Source organism: Podarcis bocagei (assembly GCF_964188305.1).
Source record: "Podarcis bocagei genome assembly, chromosome: 7".
In the NCBI taxonomy this organism is placed as follows: Eukaryota; Metazoa; Chordata; class Lepidosauria; order Squamata; family Lacertidae; genus Podarcis; species Podarcis bocagei.
The window spans coordinates 75303456-75328084 of NC_138132.1; the positions used below are offsets into that span (position 1 = coordinate 75303456).

Below are 24629 nucleotides of genomic sequence, written 5' to 3' on the forward strand. Positions count from 1 at the left end.
CCTCTAGTGCCATTATTGAGATTCATGTCCAGTCCACAAGTCCTGGCTTCCCACAGCTTGTATGGACCTGCCTGTCTGCCAGGATCTCTGCATTGTCACTTGTGAGGAAAGATGCTGGCAGAGGGGCAGGAGAACACAAAAGGCGCAATGAACTCGGGAAACCTCACCCCAAGCTCATTTGGGTTGAGAAACACTGAAATACTTGACTAGTGCTCTTCCTCAAAATAAAAAAATTCCTTCCTGTAGCACCTTAAAGACCAACTAAGTTAGTTCTTGGTATAAGCTTTCGTGTGCATGCACACTTCTTCAGATACACTGAAACAGAAGTTGCCAGATCCTTCTATATATAGAGAAGGTGGGGAGGGGTATTACTCAGAAGGGTGGTGGGAATCGGAGATTGGCAGATAGCTGAGATGAGCTTGATGAGCCTGTTGACGACTCTTAACGACTGTAATAGGTCTTACAGGAAAAGGCAAGGGGTGGGAAGGTGAGAAATGGTTTAGTCATGTATAATGAGATAAGAATCCAATGTCTCTGTTCAGACCAGGTCTCTCCATTGTTTTAAGTTTGGTAATGAGTTGCAATTCAGCAGCTTCTCTTTCCAGTCTATTTCTGAAATTCCTTTGTAGTAAAACAGCTACTTTGAGATCTTGTATAGAATGTCCTGGGAGATTGAAGTGTTCTCCTACTGGTTTCTCTGTTTTGTGATTCTTGATGTCAGATTTATGTCCGTTTATTCTTTGGCGTAAGGTTTGGCCTGTTTGTCCAATATAGAGAGCTGAAGGACACTGTTGGCATTTGATGGCATACACAATGTTAGACGATGAGCAATTAAATAGTCCCGAGATGGTATGTGTGATGTTGTTGGGGCCAGTAATGGTGTTGTCCGGGTGTATGTGGCAGCAAAGTTGGCATCTGGGTTTATTGCAGGCTCTGGTGCCAGTGTCCGTGTTAAGTCTGGTTGTAGTATTATTGTGGTTTAGGAGTTGTTTAAGATTGGGTGGCTGTCTGTAGGCAATGAAAGGTCTTCCTCCCAGAGCTTGAGAAAGAGAAAGAGAAAGAGAACTGTCAGTGCTCTTCCTGTTTGTGGCTTATGGTGTTTTCTTGCACACCGACATAGCTTGAGCAGATAAGGCTGCAGTTGGATGCAACTGGTGATGGCTAGAGTTAGCTTGCTGGTGCTTTTTGTACTGTGTCCAGAAGAAACTCAGCTTATCGTGGCATATAGTACCAATTTTGCTGTAAGGTTAGAAGCTTGGGGTGGGTGGGTTTGTGGTTTAATAGTGCCAGTGAGGAAGCAACTTGTGCTGAGTTTCGTTTAAAGGATTGGGAGCAAGCCATAGGCTTGTGAATTTCCCCGTTTTGGTGGACTAGTTTCATTCTCCATTTGCACGTTGTTGTAAGCATAGCTTGCTGTGGTGTCTGAGCAGGGTGAACTGTGGTTAGCATTAACCTCCAAATCATGGTTTTGAAGTGGACTTGCAAGCCATTATTGCTGGATCCAGATGTCTCAGCAAAAGTGTGGTTAGAGCCACTGAGAATGGAGTGAGAGAGTGTGTTGCGGGGGTGTCGGGGGGGGGGGGGAGCATGCCAGCCCAAGATGCTTTACTGATGGTCTGAATCGAGATTTGTGCATAAAGGATTCATTTTCAGCTTAATTCCAGCTAAATAACAAGTTTAAAATCTGGTGGTAATAACAGCTATTTTTCAAGTCAAATGAATTGTGCCTTTTGTCTGCTCCTAATAGATGAGCCTTCAAAGACCATTGTTTGAGCCACAATCCTAGTTAATATCCTGCTTTGACAGTCTTCTCTTTATTTTAATCTGCTTAAATACTGAAGCATTAGATATCTTTACAGCCACTATCACCGAAACCTACTTTAGGAGGGGGAGGAAGGATTGCTTAGCATAGCAGAATAACTGTAACCTTGTGTGCGTTGTGTTTTGCTGAACAACTGTAACGTTTGAGGGAGATCCTGCCATTTTTCTCTTGGGGTGAGTAAATAGGCTCAGTTGGGAACGTCGCACCTCTTGCCTGTGTGTTGTGAAAGGCCCCTGGGATAGGTCCCTGAATAACTGGGACAGCATATACACAGTATATATACTACTCCAGTTTAGAGTGGTGCAGTCTATAAATTAATAAATAATAATGGCAATGTTTTCTGTCTGCATGGTGCTTGGAGCTTAACCATGGTCCATCAAGTCTCCCGTTTCAATCATAAATCTACTATACGTTTATTTGTTGTTCTTGGGTACGCTGCTATCTCTTGGCCTCCATAGTCCCTGACTTCTTTGCTGGGTATGGGAACCTACCTGGGGAGTTGGTGAGTCAAACCAAGATGACAGCCAGCACTAGTGCCAATCTAGGGGTCCCTGTGTGCCAGGGTGCACACAAATTTTTGGTAGGTGCTCCACACCCACACCACGGGGCTCTGATACGACTTCCACTTTCTACATGCAAAGCCTCAGAAGTGACTACTGGTAGAAACCGGAAGGGACATCAGAGGTCTCGCAAGGCGTCCAACATGACCTCCAAGGTCCTGGAAGTGCTGCTGTGGCACCAATGTAACATGATGTCATGGCATCATGTTACATCACAGGTGCCACTGGGCACCCACAATCGGGGGGGGGGGCAAGTCGGCACCCCTGAGAGCAAGTAAGAGGACAAACTACCAATGTTGAAACTACTGGGAAGAAACAGGCTGGATTTGTGGCCAACTGGGTTTGGTGACAAAGGAGAAGTTGCTGGCCTGTTTGCAGGTCCTGGAGACCTCATGGTACATCCTGGCTGCTTCCCAAGTAGTATTTATAAAGGGAAACCTAGGAAGCTGCCTTATGCTGAGTTGGACCATTGGGCCGTCTAGTTCAGTCCTGGTCCATAGCCATCTAGTCTGCATTGACTGTTTGCAGCGCTCCAAGCAAGAAGTCTCTCCCAGCCCCACCTGGTGATGCTGGGATTGAAAATGCAATCTTCAGCATTCAAGGCAAATGCTCTACCACCGAGCTTACAGCCTTTCCCACAGGAGGTGATAGAACAGCGGCCCTATCCCTTTGTCAAGATCCGAGGGTTAGCTAGAAGAGGCTGCTTTGGGTGCCATAAAACAGGCTCCATTTCCTTATCCCAGGCTACAAAGTAATCTGGAATCTGGCTCCATTGGGGGGAAGCTTTAAAAAGGGCATCTGCCCTCTGAGGCACAGAACTGCTGAGAAACTGACTGGACTATTGACTCCATAGGTGTGAGGTAAGAATGACTGAGAATTGTGTATATCAAAGCCCTTTGATCACTCTGGAAGTGTTCAATACGTTCTAAGGAGCCCTCTCATTGGATTTATCCAGTATGATGCTGTGAAGTGAATCTTGAGGCCAAGCTGACCTTGAGCAGTTCCAGTAGGCATGCTGGTCCACCAGCAATTAACATGTCCCTTAACAAAAGATAAGCTCCAACAGAGTGAAAAACACAAAACAGTTCAGTCAAAGAGAGAGGCATATCAGTTCTTCTGCAAATGCAGATAAATCCAGTGTCCTGTCCTTGGTGAAACAGCCTTGGGGCAGATATCCCAATTTTTAGTATAATAATTTGCAGCTATGAAAAGCTGCTGCTCGTAAATTCATTGTCTGGTTGATAAGTGCCATTATGAGCATTGAGGCTGGGAAAGGGAGGTTTCTAGCTCAAACCAGTGAGTCTGATTGTTGACGGTGCATCGGTCATTCCAACAGCAGTTAGTTACATAGATTACACATGCCGTGGCTTCGAGGGATTTTTTGTCGTATGTTGCTAAAGATAGATGCTTTTGGATGAGTGGTGAGCATGCTTGTTCAAACAAGCCTCTTCAGGTTCTCTGCCGCAAATGAAGCAAGGGCCGGTGGCAGCTTGCGCAAAGTAACCACGATGATGATGGATGTGTTAGCAAATGATTGTAAACAGAGCCGCTCTTCTCTTTGCCGATCTCTTCTTTTTTTTAACATCTTGAGGAAACAATCTCCACATTTTTAGAGAAGCCGGAGTCGCTTAAAGAAAAAGCAACAGTTATTTAATACACTTTGTCACTGGAAGTAGGAAGGTGGGCTATGGTGTGTTTTGTTGGCTTGAACATTTCAATTGCACTGTATCAACCCATTTACCAATTAGGATAGTAGCTGTTGTGAACAAACATTAAAGGTAAAGGTAAAGGGACCCCTGACCATTAGGTCCAGTCACGGACGACTCTGGGGTTGCGGCGCTCATCTTGCTTTACTGGCCAATGGAGCCGGTGTACAGCTTCCGGGTCATGTGGCAAGCATGACTAAGCCGCTTCTGGCGAACCAGAGCAGCGCATGGAAATGCCTTTTATCTTCCCACTGGAGCGGTACCTATTTATCTACTTGCACTTTGATGTGCTTTTGAACTGCTGGGTTGGTAGAAGCAGGGACCAAGCAACAGGAGCTCACCCCGTCGCGGGGATTTGAAACGCCGACCTTCTGATCGGCAAGCCCTAGGCTCTGTGGTTTAACCCACAGCACCACCCAGCTTCAAATACAGAGACTGCCTGTTGCTGTCACATCAGCCAACGTTGGCAAAGCACAGGAGCATTGGAAGCAACCTAAAGCAAGTCAGGCTATTTGTGCACCTAGCCCAGAATTACTCTGACAATTTCTCTCTTGGATCTTGGGCAAAGAGGTCTCTCGCGTCGCCTGCCATCTGGCCAAATTTCTGGCATCTCCTGTTAAGAATGAATCTGGGACCTGAAAAACACATTCTTTTCTGATCCCCTTTCAAATTCAGTCCCTGTTATCTGTGGGTAGGGCTTGCCCTGTCCCCTGTCTGAAACCCTGGAGATCCACTTCCTGTCTCTGTAGTAGACCAGTGGCTTAGCTCAGTATTGGGCAACTTTTAATTTTCCAGGTGTATTTAAAACTTCAGAGCCATCACTTAAATGGCTCACAGGACCTGGTAAGCCATCTGCGGAAGGCTTAATCTTATGTGTTGTTTGCAAGAGGGATCTCATGAACTCCCTTCTATCTTGCCGGGCCTCTTCATGCTCTTCCATCTTGTCCTTGGCTCAGCCCTTTCTTCCATGGCTCCCCAGGACCTGCTGGGCATTGTAAGGAAACAGTGGCCACGAAGCAGCCAGTGGGATTCAGCAGCAGTATGGCACTCACCCAGCCAGTACCTCGGGATTTATTTATTAAATTTATACATTGATTTTTGGGCAAGATTTGGCTTACGACAGTTAAAATCCAGCAGTCGGGTACAATAGGGAAAAGTAGGTAGGTGTGATCTCTCATTTCTGGTCCCTGATAGTTAACATGTTCCAGGTTCCATCTGTTCCTTCCAGAGGAAGGGGACAGAATGTGTGATGGGCTCTGACTGTTTCTGATAATGAAGAGATGAATCCGCCAACTTGGATCTTCCTTTCATCTGCAGGCGCTTCCGTCCCCCTGGCAATGAAACACTAGTGGAGCAACCATTGTTCACATTTTATAATGGAAACATTCCAAACTAGGTGCTTGGCCTGAATCTTTAGGCGGCCCTCTGACTTAAAAGGAATGTGATGAAATCGTCACAAACGGTTGTCTCTGGGATGCACCATTTATTTGAGTTTATAGATTTGGCTTAACCCCAGGCAGTTAGCTATATCAGGTAACAACAATTTCTTCCTTTCTTCTTTGTGAAAGGAACAAGTCTCCGAAGGGCCCGCAATCTAAACTTGTACATGTCTCCTTTAGACGCTCCAAATGTCAAAAGCATGAAAAGCATTGGACTTTGATGGAGTACAAGCTTTGATATCTCTGTTTGGTTTAGGCACAAGAACAGTAGCTCTGCACGTCGTCTTTTTTCAGGTTTTCCCATCTCCCTCTTTTTAATATGCCTGTATCACCCCCTTGATGTGTCAGAACTCCTAGAAGTGAGTAGGCAGGGCTGGTTACGAGGAAGATGATGGATGAAGAATGTTTATTCCTTCCTTGAGCTCAGCAAGCTAAATTTAGTGAAGTTTTGGGAGATAAAGGGAATGCTTCATCTTCTAAGGATGAAGACAGGGGCAAAAGAGGGGTGGAAGCATCCAATTATCACTTAAGAGAAGCATTTTTCCCTAATCTTGATTTATCAAAAACCCAATTTGTTCTGTTTAGATGGTGTGGCTTCCTTTTTAGATTTTGTTCCCTCTCCGCCTTCCTTTTGAATCTGGCCAAGATTGCTTTTATGTTCCTGGGAGCTTCTCAGTTTGTGAATATAAAATTAGAACTTAATAACAGCCTCATAAATAGGTTCACACAAGTTATTAGCAAACAAAATTTTACTGGATGGCAATTCAGTTTATGTTACTCATGGCATAGGGTGGAAGGAAAAGAATCTTCTTCTTCCTCTTCTTTTAAAAAAGCCTAACAACACAAGAAGAGGCTGCTGGATCAAGCCAATGGCACAGCATCCTATTGTCACAATAGCCAGTCAGATGCTTGTGGGGAAACCACAAGAAGGACCTGGGCACAAGACCTCACTCCTCTCTTGCCATTTCCAGTATTGGTATTAGAAGCATTACTGCCTCCAACCACGAAGGCAGAGCATGGCATTCGTGACTTGTAGTCGCCACTGGCCTTCTCCCATGCACCAGAAAGAGGTCACACGGAGAATGGTGACTTCCACCCCGAGCTGATACACTAGATCTTGATAGTGTCGTAGCGCTTTCCTAAAGTTTTTATTTCCTAGACTTTCGTTCATCATGGACTGAGCGAGTTTCAGCCGCTCAGCCTCCCCACTTCCTTGCCTTGGAGGTTGTCTGTGGGCTCTGCTGCCAAGCAGGCAGAGGTCAAATGTTGAATGAGGGCAAAGAATGAGGGCAGCAAATGCCACCTGAATAATCATGGCACCATAGGGCTGCCATGTTTGTATCTCTTATACCAGACTTTAAAATGTGGCTTTGATTTTATTCCAATAATCTTTTGTGGAGCAGCTTTGAGAGCCTTGGGGGAGCCATATAGAAGCATTCCAAATAAAATCCATACTGGGGTTTTAAAATAACATTGAGCATCTTGCTGGTACAGTAAGGCTTCATTAATGGAATTTTATTTTATCTCGCCCATCTTTTAAGAAGCGCCTGATAGCATAGTCTTCTCTCACACAAGCACAGACACACACAATATTATCCTCACATACCCATTATTGCCTCCAAACAAGACTGTAAGGTCAGTTAAGTTAAGAAAGGGCAAAAGCAAAAGTTGACCCAGCCCTCCCAAATCTCCTCTTCCGTCTCCCCTTAAGATGCAAAGCCTTTCCAAGTAGTTCAGAAAGAATAGGCATAGCTTACTACCTTGTAAATGCCACGTATTCATGTGCACTGTGCAAAGTACTTAATGTGGAACTTTCATTTGGGTTGTCTCTTTATCCTCTGTGTACCCTTGAGAAGTCAGGGTTCCCATGTCCCCCTGATTCGATATCTGCCCATTGCATCTGAATGCCATTTTCTGGGAATCTTGGGTGGGGAGAGAGCTGTGGTGCTTGGGTCTGGCTTACGGGCTTGTTCTGGGCGTCTGGTTGGCCACTGGTAAGATCAGGATGATGAACTAGGTGGGCCTCTGGCCTAATCAAGAACCAGGCGCTGCTTCTGATAGATGAATTGCTGAGACTAAGCTGGGAGGTGAATGCATATAATTAGCAAAGTCTAGGGAAACTTTTCTCTCTTGGGTCCTTCAGAGCAATTAACATTTAATTGGTACTGCCTGTGAAAGCAAAGGCAGGGGATTCTCAGGCCTTGTAAACAGCCATTTGCCTGCTTCTTAATGGCAGGTGGAAATTTGCCTCCTGGTCCTGACAACTAGGCTGGCAGGCGTCTGTGAACCAGAAGAGAGTTAGGAGGCCACCAACATGGCAGCATCCCAGTCGTCGTGTGCCTGTTTTTCATGCGAAAGCTCCCAGTTATCAGTCTCCAGCATCCCCCACCAGTCAGAGCAAACAGTCCAGGGCTGGAAGGACAAAGCTGGACCTTGGCATAAGGCAGCTTCTTGTGTTTCCAGGTGTGGCTGACTGAGCTCGCTAAAATCTGCTTAACGTCCATGTTGAGACTTGTGCACCAGCTCAGCAAGGCTGAGCAAAGCTGCTGCAGTTTGTAATCTGAAGTGCAAACTTCTGTAAAGTCTTCAGGTCTGTCTCCTGGCTGGGAGGGAGGACAGGCTGAGTGTGTTGTGTGTGCTGTCTGAAAAGCCATTTCTGTTTTTGGTCATTTTCTCTCTCTGTCTCGTATTGATCTGGTATAGCTGAGTGCTGCACCCAGTTGCTTTCTGCTCCCAATGAGGTTTTTATCGGCGACGGTGCCAGGCAGTTGCTGTTCCCATCTGCAACCTCATTGATTCCGGGTGTGGAACAGGCTCTGCTTTGAGCCCAACTGATAAGGCTCCCAGTTTCTTAGCAACCACACATGTCTTGCATGAGCAGAAGCTTGTCCTACTGCAGTAGCAGTGACAATCCTGAATGTCTCCAAATTAGCACCATTTTTTAAAATGAAAAACAAGGTAAGGTGCCTGCTTTCCCCCCACCCACCCCCTTGAGATCTTTGGTCCACGATTCTGGTGTGAAGTGGGGATTATGGGAGCTCTTTGTACCTTCTCTGCAGCTGAACTATTTCTCTTTCTTTCTTTCTTTCTTTCTTTTAGACTTCCCTCCTTATTTAGTATGGCTGTGCCATGTGTTCTCCTCCTAACTGTTCTTGGGGTAGAAGTAAACAGCAAATCCTCTGACAGTTTGGTATGTATTTCGCACTGAATTAAAAACCTCTAAAAACAAGGCTAGTTCTAGCCTTTGAGTCCTGTTGCCTATCCAGAATCCGAGAAACACGGTGACCTCTGCTAGTGTGTGAAAACAGTCAAGATCCAAGGATCCCCAGGCATGCACCTCCAGATGATGGAGAAGTCGGGCACCATCCTGGCACCTGGGCATCGTCACTTGGTCACAAGTGGCCAATAGCCAGGTGCAAAATGTGCCTGGCAAATGTGCCAGTCACAGCAAGCAACATCTTAGAGCCAGGGTGGGGATATCTGTGACATGCCAGTTTTTGATAGGCCAGAACCCTGTCCTTTGGCAGTGATCACTGGGACACATGGGGATTGGAGTCTAACATCTGGAGGGTCAGAGGTTTCCCATCTCTACATTAGAGTAGTCTCTGCTATGTGTAAGTGAAGGAGGAGCCCTTCTTTTAAGAATGCACCTCTCAGGCATGCACTTGTAAATATTAGATCATGCGGGAGGATGCCAGTTCTTTTTAACCAGGTTGGTATAAGCCATTGATATATGGTTGAAAGCTGGCAAGCATTGCGTGGTAAGTTTCCAAAAGCCAGATGTGAGCTATGCATGACATCTAGGGTAGGGGAAGCAGGGACTTGGTTTTGTGCATAGCCATCTGTTCACCTGTTTGCGGTGGTGGCTGGTGTCCATCAGGACGAGGAGGGTGTAAGGTAGGGAGCCCAACAGTGGGTGGAGCCAGAACCAGTGACAGGTGCAAATGCAGCCAATGGCAGGCAGAGCTACCTGATTCTGATTTTGACCCCATCCTTCTCCTCCCTGCTGAGTTCTACACGGGTCGCATCTGAGACTGAGGAGGATAAAGCTGACTGCCAGGGCCATCCCTGGACTGGCTGATATTAAGAAGGCAGGCAGTGCCCCCCCCCCGCATTTGTCCTAATGGGCCAGCTTCTACCATCTCTCCTGCCCCATTACTGGTTAGAAACAGTATTAAACTATTCAACATATGTAGATCTCTGCAAATCGGCTGGCTTTGCATGCTTTATTCTAGGGGGAGCTGACTCTCCAGATGTTGTTTGGCTGCAGCTCCTATAATCCCTGGCCTTGGGCCATACTAGCTGAAGCTGATGGCAGGTGTAGTCTAGCAACGTGGAGGGCAGCACGTTGACTACCACTGCTTTATACAGTTCTTGCAGTCCAGATGTCCTTATTACAGGATTATTTTAAAATATATATATAGGACAGCATTTGCACACTCGTCATTTATAACTGCAAAGTGGGGAACCTTTCTCCTCTGAAACAGAGCAACCTAGCCTGCACATCTGTAAAAGTAATCCATATTATGCTTTCTGAGTGTGCCGTTCTGTGTCCTCCTCCCCTTCTGTCCTTCCACCAGATGGATGAAGCCTGCCCCAATCATTACAGGTTTGATTTACAAAGCCGATCAAGGCTGAGTGATACACTCTTTCCCCCATGTGTGCTTTTAATCTCCTTTACCTGTTTGTTTGTGGGTGACTCATCATATTCATCTTGATTTAGAGCCTCCAAGGAAGAGGAGGGTGGGTTACTTGTACTGTACAGTAACAGAAGTATTCCGTGAGCTGCAAGCTTGTAGTCTAATTTTAGAAAAACCTGCCCTCTTTCGCTGAAGAAAATCCCGTTCCCGGTAAGAGGATAGCCGTTCATAGCAACGCCTCACGATCTCACCAGGTTGTTATCAAGTTGCTTCCAGATACAACTCAAAAAGGGTTCGATCTAACCTTTTCTGAAAGCCCTAAACTGTCTGGGTCCAGAATACCTCCTCCTCCCAGACAAACCTGCCTGGCGTGTTAAGATCTTTTACAAATGCCTTTTTCTATCCAGCCACCCATTTCACCTCTGAAGGTCAGGGTTACCAGAGGTGGGGTCTTGGGAGAGGAACTGCAGCTGAGCAGTTCTTTCCTGCAAGAGATCTAAGGTTCATAATCTGCCTTCGGCTATTTAAACCATGCTGGACTCACTGCTAAGCCAGGAGTGATTTTCATTGAGGTTGTATTTGGGCCTTAAATTATTTTAAAATCTTGATTTAATTGTTGTCGTGGGGTTTGTGGCTTTTTTTAAGTGGAGTATAAATGAGCTAGATTATGAATAGGGACTACTTCCCAAGATCTGCTCTATCTTGACTAAGAACCCAGAACAGATTGTTGTCTCATCCAGACCAGGAGTTTGGAAGCTGAAGTCCTCGGGTTAAAATGCAGTTCTCTCTGTCTGGTCCTGGAGACGCTCCCAAGCTACGCCTCCTTCTCAGGCCACACCCTCTCTTCCTAGGCCACACCCCTCACCGCTTCTGATCTGTACCTGCCTCAAGTGCTTTTGTGTGGCTAGAATGTGCCCTCGAACTGGGTGATCCTCTTGCTTGCCTCTTGTTGACCACTGGAGAGGTGTAGGTGTAGATGGGGGGAGGATGTTGCCTACTCTACAAGTTTCTCATCCCTTGTTATGCCCATGTTTGCCTCTGGTGCCCACCCACCACTGGTATGCCCCACTGCCCAAGGTTGCCATTTCACCCATCTGAAGCAAGAGACATTTGAGATAGCAATTTTTTCATTTGTAATTTTTATCTGTGAAACAGGCTATAGTATTTCCACAAAGCAGCTTAGTCCCCGCTTAAAATTCAACGCACAGTGCCAGTGGCAGGTGCTGTGTCTAAATGAAATTATTATTTATTTAGTCGGCAAATTTCATAGCCTGCTTTTCCGCAATTGTTCTGGCGTCAGGTTACTGTTAAAGTGGGGTTGGGGAAGTACCAATAAAGTTGCAGCGATAGCAATAAACCATTGTCAAGGGAGAGAAGCAAACAAAGAGCTTGGCAATCGGGCAGCACCTTAGTCATAAAAAGGCTTGCCTGAAGAGACCTTGACGGCTCACTTGAAAGGGCCACGTTCCCCGAAGTTGTCTCGCCAAGCTCAGTGGCAGGTTTCTTAGTAATTGGAGTTTCTCATGTCATTGGAAATTTCCTTGGCTCCAGCTCCATAAAGCTACTTTTTAAGAAGCATGCTAATTAATAATTAGCAAGGATCTTCAGTGGTGGAAGCTTCACTTTTCTGAACCCTTCAAGGAACAGTTTTATGGAGAGATCTTAGGCCAGTTTCCTGTCAAATAGCAAAAAGGATACATATGGTTTATAGATACTGTCTGTCATGACTGTCTGGGCGCATCTCTGCATATTCCAGAAAGGAGCAGCTCCCTTGCCAACGTGTGTGTGTGTGTGAGAGAGAGAGAGTGAGTGTGCGTCCGTGCAAACATGCACCCTCCTCCACAACCTCATCCCTTGTTTCAAAATGTCATGCATGTTGTTGACAAGAAATATATGGCATCCGCCTTCTCGTCACAGCATTTGTGCCTGAAGAAGAGCTGGCGTGTTGTTGTTGGGTTGGCACTTTCGCGTGCACCCAGTGAACATTGGAAAAGCATAATCTTCCACTCATGCTCTGCTTGCGTGTTCTGAAAGTTCGCTGAACCCCTTACTCCTGCTTCCTCTGGTTCTCCGCATGTCTTCAGGTGCCATTTTGGATGGGCCGTTTCAGAGTGTGTGGACCCTATTTCTATAGCATGGTTGGCCAGTCAGACCCAGTGGCCCAAGCTGGGAGTTTGTGACACTCTGGCACAGGGTTAGGGTTATGCATAGGAAGCTGCCTTCTACCGAGTCAGATCATTGGACCATCAATCTCAGTACTGCCTGCACTGACTGGCAGCCACTCTCTGCGGTTTCAGGCAGAGAGTCGTTCCCAGCCCTACCTAGAGATGCCAGGGATTGAACCTCAGGTCTTCTGCATGCAAAACAGATACTCTACCAATGAATACTACCTTCCCCTGCTCCCCACTTGGCAAACATAGAACAGGGGTGAAAAATGTTCGGTTGGGTTCTGCTGGTAGATCTCTGGATAATTTGCAGTAGGCCGGCAAAGGGTTTCTGTCTCCCAATTGGTCTAACAATTGGCACAACAAAAGGGGCTTTTCCTTCTCTCCTACCCCCTGCTGAAATGAATAAATCTGGGGACGGGATTACAAAGGGTAGGTTTGTAGCAGGAAAAGGTGTGGTGTGTACACAGCCTGGACCAGCAACACCTGCAGACCCACAACTTCCTCTGGTGAAGGTGAACAGGACTTGAAAGCTAGGCACGCCCATCCTTGAGAATCTACAGATTCTCCTCACTAGTTAGCTGTGACTGCATACAGGAGGAACTGCTTGGTCTTTCCCTGAAAAAGATTCCCACCTCTTCTTCGTGTGCATAAATGGTTGACCAAATCTCTGAGAACCCGACTTGGGGAGGGGGTGTTCATTCCAGATGTAAAGATCCGCCCTATGAGAGTGAATCGTTCTTGTTTTCTTTCTTTCTTTCCTCCTACTTCTGAATGTTTTTAAAGGCACCCCTTTGGGAAAGGTTAAGCTGTGTACACTTTGTGAGGAATACTAGCCCGTAAGCTTTTTTCCTCCACACACAGTTGTTACTCCCTCCCCTCCCCCCCCCAAAAAAATCTATGTTATTCATGCTTGTGTGTGCGTTGTGAGGCTCCCCTCTATTTATTAGGCAATGTCATGAAACTGGAGTTCAGCTGAATTTGCTCTCTTGGTTTAAAAGTGAATGAAAATTTTTACATGAACTGAGAATCTTTATTTTTCTCTCCCCTCTCCCGCTCTAGGAATCGGAGTTAGAATGCTGTATGGACGCAGTGGAGACCAATACCACCTGTCTAGCCAAGAACCAGTGCAGTCCAGGTAAGTTATTGGTGGTTGTTACGCACTAATCCAGTAGTTCCCAAACTCCTTTCCCTACAGGCCACTTGAAAATGTCTGAGGGTCTTGCTGAACCACTTAATATTTCTCTTCCCACTTTAGCCATCATATTGCACTCTGTATGGATTTTAATTGCACTTTTAAACAGCTGCTTTTATTTATTTTTCTATATTGTATTCCTCAGGAACACAATATATAAGAAATAAAAGAAGCAATAGAAAGGAGCATCTGTGGTGGATCTTCCTACACTTTTATCCCCACAACAGCCCTGTGAGGTAGACTAAGCTGAATGATGGGGATTGGCCCAATGTCAACCTAGGTCTTAAACCAGAGTCTCCCCAGCCTTAATTGGATAACTTTCGCCCTGTGGTGATGTATGTTAGGGCATCAGGAGACCGCTCCCATATAAATCTGCAGTAAAGACCCGCATATTTAGTTGCAAGCCTCTTCTATCTAGCCTTGCAGACTCTCTTTCTGGGGGAGGGGAAAGCAGAGTACAAACTGAACCTTTAGGTGCTTGTCTGGCTTAATTATATTAATTCTATATCACAGCAATTATGTCCACATGCTTCTGCGCAACCAACCCTGCGTACAGCCACTTGCCACAGCCCAGAAATACAATTTTCCAAAGAATGAGCTGGTAATTTTTCCTGAGCGTAGCCTTGCATCTTGGGCACGGTAGGGGAGATAAGTGGCAAAGGGACTTCCAGGCAAACGACCAAAGAACGTGTCAGAAAATTCTGCTTGACAAATCAGTGGCCCCTTTTAAAACTAAAAAGTTAATAAATTGCTAGCTCCCCCCTGTCTTGGGTTACATTAATGTTGCAACATAACCTTTGAGGTTTTGTTGTTGAGAGTGATGTATCGAGGAGGGGAGCTGCTGAACAGTTGCCAATAAATTCCAGATTTCGGTTTTTCATATATTTCAAAAGGTTAATCGATCACAATCTTCAGTGCCACTAAAAGAGCTTTGTTGTCATTTTCTCCTTCCTTTTTTTATATTACGGTCAGATAGCTTTGCCCTCCCAGTAGGTCTCTTTTTATGTTTAGATTAAATGTCAGATGTAATTTATCACCAAGGGTATCTAATGTGCCGCTTCCAGCTGAGGGAAGCGGAACAGCCGTGTTTGTTTCCCAATCAGTGCCTCGCTCATCATGTGCTTTATGGAATAATTGATCCCCATCGCTGGCTGCGGAGGGCTGGCCTGGTGAGGCTACTAGGCAGCCGGTTTGGGCTCCTGAGATCAAAACAGCAGCTCTCCACAGCTGATGCACTCCAGCCATTTATCCAGAAAGGTTGAATGGGGGGAAAATAGCTTTGCCCTCTTCCGTGTTGCATTGCAGAGTGCCACGTTAAAGTAAGGACAGAGCCCCCTGAGGAGCATAGCTGTCAATGTTTCCCTTTTTTTTAAGGGAAATTCCCTTATTCCAAATAGGATTCCTCACAAGAAAAGGGAAAAGTTGACAGCTATGGTTATGGGCATAAGAACTCCCCTGCAGGATTTACCGTATTTTTTCCCTCCTAAAAAGTAAGGGGAAATGTGTGTGCATCTTATGGAGCGAATGCAGGCTGCGCAGCTATCCCAGAAGCCAGAACAGCAAGAGGGATTGCTGCTTTCACTGCACAGCGATCCCTCTTGCTGTTCTGGCTTCTGAGATTCAGAATATTTTTTTGTTCTTTTTGTTTTCCTCCTCCAAGAACTAGGTGCATCTTGTGCGTCTTTTAGAGCGAAAAATACGGTAATCAAAGACCCACCCAGACCAGTGCTTTGCCTACATTAGGGCAGCGAGAGGCCTCTGTGAAGATCACAAGCAGCAGATAAAGGCAGTAAACCTCCCCTCTTTGTTTCTTGCTAACAAGGGATGAATGCTTGGGCTGGGTGGAGTTGCTTTAGAACAGGCATGTCCAAAGTGCGTTTTGGGGGTCTAATCTGGTCCTCCGGTTGATTTTACTTTAGGGTAAAATTGTAAAAAAAGCTCAACTGCATCGGCCCTCACCCATGTTCACTTCATCAAATGTGGTCCTCTTTGAAAAAAGTTTGGGCACCCCTGCTCTCGAACTTGGAACTCTCTCCTTTTTACCCAGCATCCATTCTGACCTGGGGCTTACAGGGCAATAATAGCACACAAATCCATCAGGTTCTGGCAGCTCATGGGGCAAGTCTTCAGCCACTTTCCAAAGATGAATGCAGTTGTTACATTCGCAAGGAGTGTGGTGGACTCATGTGTTTCTCAAAACGAAAGGGGCTTGCCTTCTCCACCCTGCTTTTGCTGCCTGCCTCATCAGCAGTGAAGGCGGAGACATTAGGGCAGTTGGCATTGCCCCACCAACCTCAGCCAAACCCCACCTGCTTGCCCATTTTTTACAACTGGTGAGGGACGGATTCTGTCCGTGCTTGGCTCTGCCTCCAGCTCCTGCTGACACCCCTGCTTTCTGCACAACGAGCACCCGCAACCACAGCTAACTGCTGTGTTTTCAAGCTGTTTGCAGGTAAAGAACCTTCCGTAGGTGAAAATTTGGAAACATTGCGGGGTGTGCCTAAACCTCTCTCCATCCCCTGGGTCGGAGCCCTCTTGCTCACGAAACTATTTGAATTCTGTCGCTCAGACCTCATGCAAGTGTCCCAGGCCCTATGCAAGGAGCTGTGAGGAAATGGACCTTTGGGGCAGTCAGACGAATGAAGTGGGTTTCATCCGATGCTTGTTTCTGCATGAAAGGTACTTCTGAGGCTTCTTCTTTTTTTACTCTTCTCATTCTGCCTTCATCCTTTTGTTCCCCACCCCCTCGCATGCAGGCTGCTACAGGCGGTGGAATGAAGATGGCAGCAGCAGCTGCATCAAATGTGATAATGAAACTGTCGCTGCCACGCCAGCGTACAACCTGACTGACTGCCGAAACAGTAAGCCATCTGTGCAGCGTGTTCTTCCCCGATTTGAGCCCTTATAGGAAAGGCCTTCATAGGGGCTTCTTTCTGTGCTTCCCTTAGTTTAGACTTCTAAGTTTGGAGAAAAGGTGGAGAACAGGTGACACAGCAGAGGTGTAATGAAATCATGTGTCGCATGCAGAAAGTGGCTAGGAAGACTTTCCCTCCCTCTCCCATAGCACGAGAACTTGGAGGCATCCAGTGAAGCTTGGGAGATTCGGGACAGGCAAAAGAAAACACTTCTTCACACAGCACATGGTTAAACTGTGGAACTCCCTCCCACTGGAGGCAGTGATGGCTGCCAACTTGGATGGATTTAAAAGAGGATTGGACAGATCAATGGAGGATAAGGCTTATCACTGCGATGGCTGTGTTCTACCTCCACAGCCAGGGTCGGTATTGCTCTGAAGACTATTTGCTGGGAATTGCAAGAGTGGAGAGAGCTGTTTCACTCAGGCCCTGCCTATAGGCTTCCCAGTGGCTTGCCACTGTGAGAACAGGATGCTGGATCCTGATGGGCCTTTAGGCTGATCCAGCTCCAAGGCTCTTCTTAAATTCCTTCTCAAGCATCCTGTTGATGCCCTTATTCTCTAGATTGCTTCCTCCCAACCATCCAACAGAGGTCACTACAGAGCACTTTTAGGCTTACTTTCCTAAGATACAGTTGTTCAAAGTTGTAATCATTGTTTTATTAGCCACGCTGCATATTTCCTATAGTGCCATCCATGCACATGGTGCATTACAAAGAGCAGGTGTAACAGATGCTTGAGGGTGTATCCAGAGGCTCCTACTCTGTGTAGGTCCATTGAAATTAGTGAAATGACCATGAACTGGGAAGCCTCTCAAGTTTATATCCTATCTTATCCCTAGACGGCCTTAAAACAGACAAAGCTTAGCTTCGACCCTCTTTTTCCCACTTCACGTTAGCCACAAGGGGAAATTACTGGCTGCTTTACACTGGGGACAATGGGACGTGCTCCCAAATGTTCCAAAGTGACATAGAGAGAGAATTGCAAAAGTAAGACTGGTATGTGCTGTGAATACCAAATCAACACTAGTCATGGGGGGGGGGGGGAATGTTTAGTAAATAGCAGTCCAGTGGCTCCTTAGCAGAGCATCACCTGCTTTGCATGTCGGAGGCCCCAGGTTCAGTCCCTGAATTATCCAGATATGGTTGGATATCTTGGAGAGTGGCTGTCAGTCAGTGTAGACAATACTGAGTTGGATGGACCAATGGTTTAAGGCAGCTTCCTTTGTATCTTTCAAGGAGTGGAGTCTCGGCCTGTTGCATTATACGTAAGCACAAAACCTAAAGCATACTAAAGGGTGGGGTGGGTGTGTAATAGGTAGACCACTTCTGACTTGTACCTAATGTGAATTAGGTAACACTTTTTTCTCCTCTCCCCCACTGGTTCCCTTGTAGACGGTGACAGAGGAATCAATTCCCAGATGAATCTAACTACCGTAACCCCAGTTACTCTGGGTGTAGGTGAGTAATTCTGGGAAGTGGGCTGCGTATACTGAAGGGGGCTGTATCAGAAAGGGCTGCTGACACCCCAGTGTTTGTTCAGGTGGCTATGCCCTTGAACCATCCGCAAGGCTACTTCCATTTTGCCCCACACCTTCGCACCATCTGAGCCAGATCAGCGGCCTCAATTACTCTGTTTGTGAAATCTCCCTTCTGTTAATACTTCTGTTGCTTTAAGGCATTCATAGCCCCCTCCCATCCCACCTCAGGAAGATTTTCTCCCAGTTTGCTTCTGGAAAAGGAAATGGGATATAGCACCCTTAAATAGACAAATTTGGAAATGAACAAACCTCCGGAGTCCAAACTGCATCCGTCATCTCTGACAGTTCTTTTTTTTTTTTTAACTATTAAAGATGAAATTGCTCCTCTTCTAACAAATGTATGTGTCCTGCTGTTGGAAACCAGTTGCTGCCACCCCCTCAAAAAAAAACACCAACCCTGTAGATTGTGTCTGACACATAATTTCATTGTGTATATTTGTGGATTTTACCTGGTTTTATAATCTTATTACGCCTTTTTAAAGTTTGCTTTAATTGCTTGTTTTTAATGAACACATTGCACCGTTTTATGGGAAATGGCTTATTTATGTGTGTGTTTGCTTTTGTTTGATGGAGTGGCATATACATTTTTTCTGAATAAATAGTGACAGTTGCGGGGACCCAGTTTTGCCTGTGACGATGCTAGGAGGCCTGTTCAGCCTCTCTCCTGTCTCTCCCTCACAGGGAGCCCAGAAGTAGCTGCTTCTCTTATCTTTGGGACGTTCCTCATCAGCCTCTTCCTCATACTGTGCATTGCTTCGTTCTTCTACCTCAAACGTGCCAACAAACTTCCAAATCTCTTCCACAGAAGGAGCAAAGGTATGCTGCTTCTGTCGCTTCCATCTTTAGCCAATTATTTGGGGGGGGGGGTTAGATCCAGATCAGCCTGTTGGCACATCCCATCTTTCTTCCATCATGGAACTCAGGATGGCTTATGTGGGTCACCCAGGAGGCATTATGTGGGTCTCCCACCTAGGCATTAACCAGACCTAGGCCTGGTTAACTCTCAGCAAGATGCAGTGCCATGTGTCCTCAATCCATGCCCTAGGATAAGTCTTTCCCCAACCTAGTATCCTCCAGATGTAGTTGAAGTGCAGCTTCCAGCATCCCTGGCCATTGCCCATCCTGCCCGAGACCGATGGAAGTTGCATTTCAGTACACTTCAGTACAGCAAAGGAGGCATCAGCTTTCAAGTTAGACTGTTCCACTGCCAAGCAGTTCTTAGTGTTGAGACATTTAGCCGAAGTCTACTTCCTTGCAAACTCCCACCCATCACTTCTAGCTCTGCCATCTGGAACCAGAGAGAGCAAGTTTTGTAGCAGCGAGTTCCATGAGTTAAATACACAGAAGCAACACTTCCTTGTTCCAGTCTTTGGGGATTTGAGCTGACCAGAAGTACTTCCAGGTCATTTTGAAACAAGCACCCAGCATAGGGCAGCTTTGTGTGTACAATTCCTGCAACTGACATTGGACCAATTAGATCACTAATACTACTACTCTCTCTTTTCTAACTCGTCCTCTTTAGGGTCTGTTGTACAGTCTGCTGAATCAGTAAGTAAAACTCCAGCCTTTATAATTAATCTTGCTTAACAGGAGTAGCAATAAGTCTGGGTTTCTGGACACGGGCTTCAGGCTTCATTAAAGCTCTGTTGATCGCTTCTGTTGAAACCATTCCTAGTTCATCTGTTTTGCGGTGGTGGGCGACTGCTTCAGTCTGTTGACTGAATTGTAGCAGAACTGTGTTTTGGGTTTCAAAACCTTTCAGATTTGTGCTTGGTGTAGGGCAGTACCAAGAATGCAGTTTCACTGGAATTGGGGGAAGTTAATGCAGCTTTGGGGAGGACTGTACCACCTTAACGGTGTGCACATATATGTGTGTAGAATCAGCTCTCAGATACACTGGAAAGTTTGGAGGAAGTCATATGAAACTTAGAAGAAAGTTCACTACCCCGAAACTTCTGAGATACCCTAATCTTCATTCTTATCTTTTCAGGCATCAATGTCATCTCCACCGTCCTCAGGTAAGGATTCCACCCCCCACCCCATCCCTTTGGTTTCTGCTAAAAGTCCCTTTTGTCACGTGGTGGCAAGGAAAAGGAAAACTGAGAGCCCTTGCCTGGAAACTTTATTTTTAAACAGATATACGGCCTCCCCCTTTTAGAGTGCCATTTTTGTTTGCATCTTGATTTGTGGAGAGTTCCTTACAATAATCACCTAAAAACCAAAACCTTTCTCGATGGCACCTTGCGGCATTAACACTGCTAATCAGGCCCCTCTCCGGTCATAAATGCAAAGCTTATATTGCCTCGTGAAAAGGCTCTTTCCCCCCACTTTAATAGCATATTTGGTACTTAAGGGGGGTGTGCTTTAAAAGTAGATGGATTTCAGGCAGCGAGGGGTTTTATGGGCGCTTGAGAGAGAATTACTGAGCTGGTCCGGGCTGCTCGCAGCTCAGACTGTCTCCTGGGTTCCCAAGTGGCTCATTCTTAGTCTCGGTGGATTGAAACGTGTCATACAGCTCAGAATAGATGACAGATGGAACACAAAAAATATAGGGGGAGGTTTGAGTTCTTCCCACCCCGCCCACCCATGATTTCTTTTCTTCTACAAAATAATTATAAAAAGCATTTGATGCTCGAAACCATTCCTATTCCCTAGAAGTGCATGTAGTCTAATTGGAATATATTTCTTCTTTAAAGCTTGTTCGTACAGGAAGCCCTTGCACATAATGATTTTTCTAAAACAAAAAAGTGTGTGTGTTTTATTTTTCCATTTATATCCCACCTTTTCTCCTAAGCTGCTCACTGTCTGGCATACATGGTTCTCCCTCTCTTCCAGTTTATCCTCACAGATTAGGCTGAGAGACAGTGACTCTTTTGTGGCAGTTTTGAACTGGGGATTTGACCCCTAGTCTGACACTCTTAACTGCTATACCACCCTGGTTTTCAGTTTTTTTGGGGGGTGGCTCTTAATCCAGAAATCCTTTCTCTGCCCCCTACCTTTTATATTTTGGGGCCACGATTTCTTGTGATGCAGTAATCACAAAATCAAAAAAAGGTGTAGGTGAGTCAGATATTTGGCAATGGAAGCCAGTTGTCTTTTCAGTGCCTCCTTGAAGGGCTACTTCATCCAACGGATGCTTTTTGGAGAGATCTTTCCCAGTCTGCCTCTGTATTGGAATTTGTTTTTCAGATGTGTTAATTTTTTTTATCGAGAGCAACAGTCAGTGTAGACTCTACTGAGCCAGATGGACAAATTTGTCTGGACACCGTATACTTCCTATGTTCCTAGCAAGCACAGCCAGATATGGATGATGGGAGTTGTAGTCTTTCACCCTCTGGTGGGCCACGGGTTCTCCCACCTCTGCTCTCTAGGAAAACCCAATAATAAATAATAATAATAATAATAAAATTTTATTTATATCCTGCCCTCCCCAGGCGAGGCCGGGCTCAGGGCGGCTAACAACAATAAAATGCTGACCAGGGATCTTAAATAGCTTCCAGCCACAAGCAAAGTGACATAGTTCTCCCCTTCTCGAAAATCAACAAAAAATTGGGGTGCAAGGAAGCAAAAGCAACATCTGAAACTAATCCCTCCCCCAATTTCCTATCTTAAGCAGTTAAGGTAATAGCATCTCCCTTTCACTTTCCTTTTCTGCAGTCCGCAAACCCCGCTACGTCAGAAGAGCGAGGTCACTGATGACATCCGGTACCAGCACAACTATTTCTGCAGAGACCAGAGTCAGCAATGTGTAGCAGCCAGTCTTTGGAGCCCTGAGGAATTGTAAATACTGGCGTGGGCGGCGCGGTGCCCATGCACCCAGTTGCTAGCAAAAGTGCCAGGAAAACAGCTGAGAAAGTGGCCGGCTGGGAAGAGGGAAAAGATGCCAGCAGCTTTGCATCCAACGGGCTTGTGCCAATGAAGCATGGAACGAAGACTCGCGATCAGAGGAGTTCCGGAGAGGGGAGCCAGTTCAGTTAACTGCTCTCAGGCAGGCTGCCAATTCTGTTTTCTTTCCTGGATCGTAGTGAAAGACTCTCCGCTCCCCTTTTGAGACACTGCGTGCTCACTGCACGGCCGCTCCAGCTCCACCATCGTCTCTCTGACTGTCAGGATTCGGAGGTCTGGTTGGCAGCCTAGCTCCTGCACCACTGGGCCATTTCTTTTTGAGGAGGTGAACTGGCTTGCGGTGCCCGCTGCTCAGTGTGAAACACAAAAGTGCCATGTTTTTTTAATGCCAGTGGGAAGCGTTTGGCATCTCTTAATGCAAAATTTTGCAGCATGCCTTCAGGTTCTGAGATGCGAGCTGGGCTGCTAGCCAGGAACTGCTCTTCCAGCGCACCATGCAAGTCGCTTTCTCTCTTTTTAAACAAGTGGGTTTTGAACGAGGCCTTAAGCTTATTGCAGTGTTGTCATCGCCGAGCTGCTGAAAGATTTTATTTTCTTCTCCCGCTTCCTCTGTATTTCATGATGGTGGGCAGTAGAATTTCCTTCCAGGTTTATCCGCTGAGCACACCCACCTCTAGGAGGCTCTGCTGGTTTTTTGATGTGTGTGCTTCACAGCGCACGGAGGCAGGAGTGGCCAAACAAACCATTGTGAGCAAGAAGCACCTCTCATCTCCAAATGTTTGGAACAGGAGAGGTGGGAATTTGCAAATACTGCAATAGTTGATCCATTCGTTTTGTATTTTTACACTCTGTTTTCCTACTCCTCAAGCTCTGCATCCATCGCGGGGAACCTGCAGCCCTCCAGACCGCTAGACTACAGTTCCCATCATCTCTGATGGTTGGTTGTGTGTCCTGCGGCTGGTGAGGGCTGGGAACATCCAGCAACATCTGAAAGGCCACAGGTTCCCCACCCTGGCTTTCTGTATCCTTTATATCAGCAGTAGTGAAGCTGGTGCTCTCCAGCTTTGATGGCACTACAACCCCCATCATTTCTGGCTCTTGGCCGTCCTGCTGGGACTGATGGCGGTTGTAGTTAAGCAACATCCGGAGGGCACCACAATGGCTTCCCCTGTTTTAGATGATGCCTGGTACCTTTTACAGTACCGTTCAGTGGTGGCGACGCAGTGTCAACTGTGCCTCCATGTTTCTTGTCTCCCTAAGAGCCAGAAAACCTGCTCCCCACCTCTGGTGTAGATTTCACAACGCAGGTGCATTTTTTGACCCTCACAGACTAAAGGGTCCTTCCTACCTGTCCAAGGAGGATACAGGATGCGGTCAGGATAAGTGCAGAAATGTCTCACGGTGGGGGCACTTTAATCTCTTTGGGTTGTCTCCTACTCAGAGTAGACCCATTGAAATTAATCTGAGCCTTGCTCCTTCATATCGGTGGGCCCACTGAGTAGGACATCATTGGATGCAACCCTCTCATTTATTTAATGAGCTAAGATGTAGCTTTGAAGCTGGGAGCATCCTCATTTTCTTCTGTTTTTAAACAATGCTTTTGAGCCTCGTCAGGATGAAAAGGGGGGGGACGGGACATCCCCACACACACACACCCCGAGTTTTTAGATTGCTACAAATCCAATGTAGAACCACCCAAGGAGGTATCTCTGACTTGGTCCCCACAGAAGAGTCTGCAGTCCAGAACTTTCCTCCAAAGGCAAATGCTTTATTTCTGTATGGGGAGTCCTCAACCTTCACTTGCTTATATTTATATCTTTTATTTAAATGCAGGTGCCATTTCTTGAGATCAGAATCCTGAGGGGTTTTTGTATATTAGCTTCTCTTCTTGTCCCCCCGCCTTTTACAATCTCTCAGATTCCCCCGCAAGTGAAAACACGACTGGGAAGAGACCAGCGGAGATTCAAAAACTACTTCTTTTTTTCCCCCTGGGTGGACATATTACTATGCAATGATGCCATGCAAGGGAACAGCCTCCCCTTGCTCGGATGCAATCTCCCTTTTTGTAAAGTCAGTACGCTCCCCTTCCTTGTGCATTTAGGTTGGTGGTGCTGCCCTTTCAGCCCAGACAAAAGTCCTTCTTTCTGCTAGGCTGCCTGATGCCCTGCCTTGACCCCAAAGCACATGCCTCTACTTTCTAATAGATGGTTGAAGTCACTCTGAGTGTGTGTGTGTGTGTGTGTGTGTGTGTGTGTGTGTGTGTGTGAGTGAGTGTGTGTGTGTGTGTGTGTGATCACACCGTTCAATGCAGGGAAATCTGTTCTTACTTGCCAGTGTAGTTGTGGGGGGTTGTATCTCCTGTTGTGCCATTCTAGTGGAAAAGAGGCAAGTGTGGGCTGCTTTATTATTATTTTTTTACTCCCACTGTTGTGTCAAATGCAAACTTGTCTTTGTGTACATCTCTCCCCACTCCCTTACTTTTCCCTTTCACTGGCTTTAATAAAAGCACACAAAGTCCTGAGTTCGGCGTATTAATTTTTCAAGCTGGCTGGTTTGGGCACTTGCCCCTAGTTTTGGAAACGAGGTGCTAGGAGTTCTCCCTCTTCAGGTCAGAGGTGGGCATCGTGGGGACAAATTACCATTCCTATGGCAAATGGGGATTTGATTTTCTGACGTCTCTGTCAAGCTTATGCATGCAGATCTGTCTTCATTCCCATCTTGCTCCTTGATCTTGACAATCAGCAAGTTGGTGGGGTTTTGTTTTGTTTTTTGCCGGTTATGTTAAAAAAAATGTGCATAATA

At 46.2% G+C, this 24629-nt stretch overlaps 1 protein-coding gene across 6 annotated transcripts in view; it reads left to right on the plus strand.

Annotated features, from left to right (window-relative positions):
* LOC308591108 (uncharacterized protein C1orf159) overlaps positions 1–24348 on the plus strand; it is a 32937-nt gene extending 8589 nt beyond the window's left edge. For 2 of the 6 annotated variants that reach the window (XM_081201709.1, XM_081201710.1), the window contains 8 exons: positions 8627–8717; positions 13395–13470; positions 16284–16388; positions 17824–17901; positions 18663–18797; positions 19504–19530; positions 19955–19999; positions 21639–24348. In XM_081201709.1, the coding sequence (XP_081057835.1) occupies positions 8627–8717; positions 13395–13470; positions 16284–16388; positions 17824–17901; positions 18663–18797; positions 19504–19530; positions 19955–19999; positions 21639–21733 (652 nt within the window). In that variant the 3' untranslated portion in view covers positions 21734–24348. Of the gene's footprint in view, positions 1–8209; positions 8486–8626; positions 8718–13394; positions 13471–16283; positions 16389–17823; positions 17902–18662; positions 18798–19503; positions 19531–19954; positions 20000–21638 lie in introns of those variants that run through there. The other 4 variants (XM_081201711.1, XM_081201706.1, XM_081201708.1 and 1 more) reach the window with 4 other exon arrangements.
* Positions 24349–24629: the final 281 nt, after the last annotated feature.